Consider the following 7,818-nt stretch of genomic DNA (forward strand, 5'->3'; position numbering starts at 1 on the left):
ATTGTTTTTAATTATCGGTTATAGTTCAACGTGCCAAAGTTGTATTCAAAATTTCAAAGTCATATGAAACGAGTTTCTAGTAATTACTATGTTAAGGAAATGATTTAACCAATAAAATACATTACTAAGTCCTATGTGCACGTCTTTTACATGTATTACGGATTTCATGATGTATAATCGATAAATCAAAATATTTCATGCTGTGACTGTTGATGGAAAACTTGGTTGCTAACTAACTTTTGGTTGTTCGGTGTCGAGGTTTACCAATCGTTATCTTTTGATAATTTCAGAATCGATTCATACTTAGACTGTCTTTTACACACGTTTGTTTACAATTTTTGTTTATCACAGTTTTTCGACAGTCACACAAATTGGCACTGTGGGGTTGCCGAATGTCTAACGAAAGGTGTCATTGTCAAGGTCACTGCATACTAAAGAATGTCGGAAAATTAGGAGTGCGAGAAGACAAAAATTTAATAGCAGTACAGTTTTGGAGATTTGAATAAAAGAAAAGAATTTCTTTTATAAACGAAAGTATCTGTACACGTTTTTAATTGTGTATACAACATATTCATATTTTTTGGGGTTAAATTTGAAGTATCATATGACTTTAACAAAATCTGTGACACATGCCATTTACCGTAACGTGACCTTAAGACATACCGATTTCTAATATAATCAAAGAGAACGATTTAGGATTTGAAAACATAACACGTACCAGAATTCAATTGCAGGGTAAAAACAATGTATGGAATGAACATTGTCGGAAATTACCAAATTGAATTGTACTCATTACGAAACCTCGCCTTTTGTTCTGTTTCTAAAGCTCGTACAGATATATTTTATATTTTCCCACAATGTACACACATTGTTTATATCGTTTAATCGACGATTTATAACAAGCTTACTCAACACAGAAAACTAAACACAAAAGATCGATGATTATTTGATTGTTGGTCTGAGATGCATTTTCAGCACTCTTGCCTATATCGTGGCGGTCAGTTTATATTGGTTGAGGAATCTGGAGAACCCTACGAAAACCATTGAAATTCGACAGATAAACAGTCAATAATAGTCAATTAATGTGTTTTAACTGTTAATGAAACATTTTAGGTGATTTATTACGTTCTTTTGATTAGAGTGAACGATTGTAAATGCTGACCAATTAACAAATACCAGTATACAGAATTACGGTTAAATAGACAACATATCTTTAATCGGTTTACCATACATTATTAATTGGTGTATACACGATTTAAGTGGACGTTATATATATATATATATATATATATATATATAATATATATAAGTACGTCTGAACCAGTGACAACTCTACAACAGATTAATCCATCGGATCACCAGCAGTGATGGTGATACATGGCTGTGTACATTCTGTATATACAACTCGTCTAAACATCAGCCCAACAATGTTAGATCTGTAAATTTGCTTTCGCTAATTTTTTGTTCTTCCCTCGCCGGGATAATATATATATATATATAATACAGTTTAAAAGAATTTAATTCCTACGTTAAAGAACATTTTGTTAAAAAAAAAAATACACCAACAAAATATGATATTTTTGATACCTGATCGTCTATTCGCCAATCCTAGCGTTAGTGTTATGGTTAGGAAAAGGGTTAGGGATAACGATTAAGGGTAAAGGGCTAGGGTTAGGGGAAGAGATTAGACATGACATGTTTCTTGGAACAAATGAATTTTTTTAAAACTTTTTATATAAAAAATAAACATTTAATGTCAATAGCAAAACAAATAATCAATGTTCGTTGCCAAGCGCAAGTACTCCTTTGACTCAATAAATAGTCATATTCGATTTGAAGACAACAACACTCGTAAATTACCGCATATTAATTTTTTAAATGGTCGACGTTTTTCGCGACAAATAGTCATATTATATACTTAAATGTGATCTTGGAATGTAAGAAAATATGTTGATATTTAGATAACCTGTTGGAAAGTTCTGAATATCGGCCATTCTGGATAAGTTGGAGAGACGGCATTATTGAGGTCGGTCGTGGATTGAACGTTCATAACACTATTAGTAGATTTATAGTCTGGCCTGATCCAGAGCCATTACATATTACTGGACTTATCCTAAATAGTAACAAAGAAGGCAGTTGTATTATTCATTATCCTACAGGTACATATAAAAGGTGTTGTTCGGTTCTGAAGTTTTCAACTATTTCTTAGTTTAGTTTAAACAAATATAATTTGCAAGGATAACAAAACGGATGAGACACAAGTTCAAACAACATTAGAGGCGTCCTACAAATATCAACACAAAAATATTTAGGAATGTCGAAAACATCATACGAGTGTTTGTTTTACAAATCAAAATATAAGAAAATCAGGTGAAAGATTCCAAAGGGATATTCAAACTCATAAGTCGAAAATGAACTGACAATAAAGAATAACGATACAAAGACAAACAACAGTATACAAAACACAACACAACGGTACTCCGAAAAGGTAAGCAGGTTCTGCTCCACGTGTGGCACCCGTCATGTTTCTCATTGAAGTACATACCCCTGTGAGAAGTACAATATGATCATAATTTTAATAAAAGAGTAGACTTGAGTGCAATGAATGGGTGGTTTTTTCTTAACAATTTGTCACACATCTGGCTGTTTATGTTGCTATGTAATAACACGTATTATCAAGCTAGCTCTATATCACTCGTGTAAACTCGGCCGACTCCGTTTTCGTTAAAGGTCTTGTGAGTGATGATGGACGCAAACAGTTATTCAAGTTCAGAAACCTAATACAAATGTTAAGTAGCTGATAAAACCCCAAATGATCTAAACGAATAGATTAATGCATTAAAGGAATGGACTATCATGCATGGGGGAGATACATTTCTGATTTAAAATGATTTTCAAATTTGTTATAATAGCAAATGTCATGCTGATACCGAAGTACCGAGCTACTTAGGTTGTGATACCACCGGGGACAAACAGTCCACAAGCAGAGTTTCCCTACCGGTAATGTTAATTTATTATTTAAGGTATTTTAGATTTAGATAATGATAATACTTTTGAAGTCTATACTGTGCATGCGACCGGCGAAATATCGTTTCTAGTAGTTGTACATTGATGTGCACTAAGAACTAACTCATAATATGCTGTTAGTGATTGTATGAACTGTTGGGAATTTAATCGAGTTGTTTTTGTATTGACACAACTTTACATTTTTTTCAGGAAACACCGTGAAATACACAAAAGCCTTCGGAAAACGAGGTGCACCTGTCCTGCTAAGTAATATTGTCGGGCACTATGTTGTTGAATGCGCTTTAAGATGCCACCTTGAACCTGAATGTATCAATTTCAACTTTAAAGAGCCCAGCAAGATGTGCGAATTGTTACAAGCTCGTGTATCTGAAGCAACAGACGATTCAGTTTATGATTTCTACTCCCAATGTTAGTTTAAATGTGTACCGTACATATATATGTAATTCTTTGTTTTATGTATGTATTTTGCTTCGATTCAACTCAGAAACTCGGTACCATTCGGAAGACAAAACATTTTCTTATACATAATTCTGTCACTATATTAAAGATTTATTGTATTTTTTTCGTCCCAATTATCCAAAACTGAAACTGTTAATAAACGTAAGCACAGGCTGACGGAAAATGCTATGGGACACATGCATGAATTTATGATTTGACACGAGTTATACGAATATTCCGTATATGCTTCTTTGAGAACTGTCCCTTGAACATTTTGAAGTTATTGAATTAATTCTAATTGTTATAATGTCAAAGGTCATATAATTGTATGATCCAGGACCTAAATCTAAAACGTTAATATCGCTTTTTACTTAAACATGTTGATACATACAAATACATATGGTTGGTACATTAAGCCGTTTAACATAAATATGGAATAACCATGCCAAGGCTCGAAATATAAATGTTATTTATACAAAATTAGAAACAGTTAGAATCGTAGGTTTTGCCGAGCATTTATAATTTTAACAAGATGTTGTAAACATTCCGCGAACCCGTATTTTTTATTGACGTCATAAATAAGGAATTATGAAGGTAATAAAAAAGGCTATATCTCAAATGAATATACCGCCAACTCAAATTGACTGCGCAAATAACACAGTTGTAGTATAAACTTTTTTCATGATCATTCATATTAAATCCATATACACTCAAAATATATACGTACATGCCAAAGCAAAGGAACAATTTTTCACCGCTGTAGAATTAAAAGAATTGCAACATAAGACGCGCATTTCTTTCAAGTATTGTGTTCTAGTTGTCTGGTACCAGGCTAGATAATATGACACTACATGACAATAGTCTACGACAACCGCTACTGGTGTACAAACAAATTACACTTCTGGTCACAAAACCACAAAAATGAATTAATCTAGACATCTAAAGAAATGATTAAAATCATCAATGTTTGAATAGGTTTCTTTGATGTTTTTGTTGGATATAAAGAAACTGCTTAAGTGATATGTATCCTAATGGGTCTACTAACGTCACTGTTATTAGTGGTGGTGGTTGTAGCATTGGTATTGGTAGTTTTAGTGGTCGCGGTAGTGGTATTGATAGTTTTAGTGGTCGCAATAGTGGTTGTAGAAGTGGTATTGATAAATTGGTGGTCGCAGTAGTAATCGCGGTGGTGGTCGCGGTAGTTGTATTGGTAGTTTTAGTGGTCGCGGTAGTGTTATTGGTAGTTTTAGTGGTCGCTGTAGTGGTTGTAGCAGTGGTGTTGGTAGTTTTAGTGATCGCGGTAGTGGTTGTAGTAGAGGTGTTGGTAGTAGTAGTGGTCGCGGTAGTGGTTGTAGCAGTAGTATTGATGGTTTTAGTAGTCTTAATAGTGGTTGTAGCAGTGGTATTGGTAGTTTTAGTGGTCGCGGTAGTGGTTGTAGCAGTGGTATTGGTAGTTTTAGTGGTTGCGGTAGTGGTTGTTGTAGAGGTGTTGGTAGTAGTAGTGGTCGCGGTAGTGGTTGTAGCAGTAGTATTGGTGGTTTTAGTAGTCTTAATAGTGGTTGTAGCAGTGGTATTGGTAGTTTTAGTGGTCGCGGTAGTGTTTGTAGCAGTGGTATTGGTAGTTTTAGTGGTTGCGGTAGTGGTTGTAGTAGAGGTGTTGGTAGTTTTAGTGGTCGTGGTAGTGGTTGTAGCAATGGTATTGGTAGTTTTTTGTGTTCGCGATAATGGATGTAGCAGTGGTATTGGTAGTTTTAGTGGTCGCGGTAATGGTTGTAGCAGTGGTATTGGTAGTTTTAGTGGTCGCGGTATTGGTTGTAGCAGTGGTATTGGTTGTTTTAGTGGTCGCAGTAATGGTTGTAGCAGTGGTATTGGTTGTTTTAGTGGTCGCAGTAGTGGTTGAAGCAGTGGTATTGGTAGTTTTAGTGGTCGCTGTAGTGGTTGTTGCAGTGGTGTTGGTAGTTTTAGTGGTCGCAGTAGTGGTTGTAGCAGTGGTGTTGGTAGTTTTAGTGGTCGCGGTAGTGGTTGTAGTAGAGGTGTTGGTAGTTTTAGTGGTCGCGGTAGTGGTTGTAGCAGAGGTGTTGGTAGTTTTAGTGGTCGCGGTAGTGGTTGTAGTAGAGGTGTTGGTCTTAGCGGTCGTGGTAGTTGTATCAATTGTGGTGATATCAGTTGAGGTGTTGGTTGTAGCAATAACAGTAGTGGGGTGGTAGTTGAAGAAGTGGTAGTGATGGTAGTAGTAGTGGGGGTGGTTGTTATGGTGATGGTAGTAGTAGGGGTGGTTGTTATGGTGATGGTAGTAGTAGTGGGGGTGGTTGTTATGGTGATGGTAGTAGTAGTGGGGGTGGTTGTTATGGTGATGGTAGTAGTAGGGGTGGTGTTGGATGTAGTGGCGCTAGTGGCAGAAGTGGTGGTAGTTGAAGTAGTGGTGAAAGTTTCTGTAGTGGTGATGGTGGTACTCATGAGGGTTGTAGTTGTAGTTGTGGTGGTTGTATTGGTGGTGTCACTTTGACATGACACAACTCTTTCATATTGCTCTTATGATATGACATTACTTCTCTTATGTTATATAAAAAAAAGAAGATGTGGTATGATTGCCAATGAGACTACTCTCCACAAGAGACCAAATGACACAGAAATAAACAACTATAGGTCACCGTACGGCCTTTAACAATGAGCAAGCCCATACCGCATAGTCAGATATAAAAGACCCCGAAATGACAAATGTAAAACAATTCAAACGAGAAAACTAACGGCATAATTAATGTACAAAATAATGAACGAAAAACAAATATGTTACACAGCAACAAACGACAACCACTGAATAACAGGCTCCTGAATTTGGCCAGGCACATATATAGTGTGGCGGGGTTAAACAAGTTTGAAGGCACTAACCCTCCCCCTTACCTGGGAAAATGGTGTAACAGTACAACATAAGAACAAACTATAAAAATCCGTTGAAAAAGACTTAACTCATCAGTTGGATACAAATATAAATACATCTGACAAAACCACAGTGGAAGTGGCAGAGTACTTATACATCTCCACAACAAAAAGACACTAAGTACAGATCTGAGAGTACTCTAGTTACTGACGGCTAGTTCAAAGCCAATAACAACTAATAAAAAAATCATGCATCTAAGAGTAAAATATCAATCAGTACACATCCAACATCCAATGGATTTAGTGTAGAGACGTCATTAACATTCAGAGAAAAACACGACCTTGTGCAATGCCAAGATACAGGTATTGAAAGATTGTAGAGCCATGAATGTGCATATGTACATAAAAATAATATTAAGTGTGATTTTAATTTATATTCAAAGATCTAATTACAGTGTTGAATTGGTAACCTTTTAGAATAAGTTTATTTAAAGGATCTATAAGTTTACCCTGATCGTTTCTAAATTTCCGGGCTCGGTAAACAACATCTCCGTAAAAATAAGGATGTGCTTTCCCGCTTGAAATAAGTTTTCTACAGGTACAATCAAACATCAAAACCAAATCTTTATATCTATGGAAGAATTCAGTAAACGTTTTAAGTAATTTGTGGTAACTTAATCCCTGACTTAATAATTTACCAGTAATACATAGCAATACATAGATTAAGTTCATTGAAATCCAAAACGTTACAACAGACATGGGCATTGAGAACGAGTTGTGATATAAAAACACCGTAAGATGTTGCCAAAGGAACATCACCGTCCAAAAAAGGAAAATTAACAATAGGGAATGAAAAATCGTCCCTAGTATGTAAATTTTAGTGTAGAGTTTTCCGTGTAAAACTGAAATATCTAAATCTAGGAAAGGACAGTTATTAAATATAATGGAATTCAACGCGACTGTCAAACAAGTGAGAGGCTTAGCTAGCTATAAAACCAGGTTTAATCCACCATTTTCTACATAAGGAAATGCCTGTACCAAGTCAGGAATATGACAGTTGTTTTCCATTCGTAAGATGTGTTTGAGCTTTTGATTTTGCCATTTTATAAAGGACTTTCCGTTTTGAATTTCCCTTGAAATTCTGTATTTTTGTTCTTTTACTTTTTACTGGTTTTTTGTGTAGTTTAGGTAACCAATACATAGTTGGGACCTTCAAATGTTCATAAGAGGCCTTAAGCTGTGATGTGGTTATGATATGATTGTTTACTATATGACTCTCTGTGAAGGGCACAGACTTGAATGTAGAAGAATTTAAAATTTCTTTCTTAAGAACGTCCGTGTAGTATTTACGACCACCACATTGTTGGCTTCTTTGTCGGCTGGTACAAACACAAACCGCTTTGAAAGTACTTAACGTTTGTTTCTTATTCTACAAATAGGCGTATTATGTACTCTTTTATTTATATCTGAATTATT

The 7,818-nt window shown here is 35.4% G+C and overlaps 1 protein-coding gene and 1 long non-coding RNA gene across 2 annotated transcripts; one reads left to right on the top strand and one right to left on the bottom strand.

The window, feature by feature from the left end:
- The first annotated feature begins 1,924 nt into the window (after positions 1 to 1,924).
- Positions 1,925 to 3,584, top strand: LOC127722470 (uncharacterized). Its single transcript, XR_007991752.1, has 2 exons — positions 1,925 to 2,159; positions 3,217 to 3,584. It is a non-coding gene; the product is annotated as an uncharacterized LOC127722470 (long non-coding RNA).
- Positions 3,585 to 4,425: 841 nt separating this feature from the next.
- LOC127721141 (mucin-2-like) lies at positions 4,426 to 5,922 on the bottom strand. The gene has a single exon (XM_052227814.1). It carries the CDS (start codon positions 5,920 to 5,922, stop codon positions 4,426 to 4,428), a length of 1,497 nt encoding a protein of 498 aa, XP_052083774.1.
- Between the last annotated feature and the right edge of the window lie 1,896 nt (positions 5,923 to 7,818).

Source organism: Mytilus californianus, unplaced genomic scaffold (assembly GCF_021869535.1).
Source record: "Mytilus californianus isolate M0D057914Y unplaced genomic scaffold, xbMytCali1.0.p SCAF_12, whole genome shotgun sequence".
NCBI lineage: Eukaryota > Metazoa > Mollusca > Bivalvia > Mytilida > Mytilidae > Mytilus > Mytilus californianus.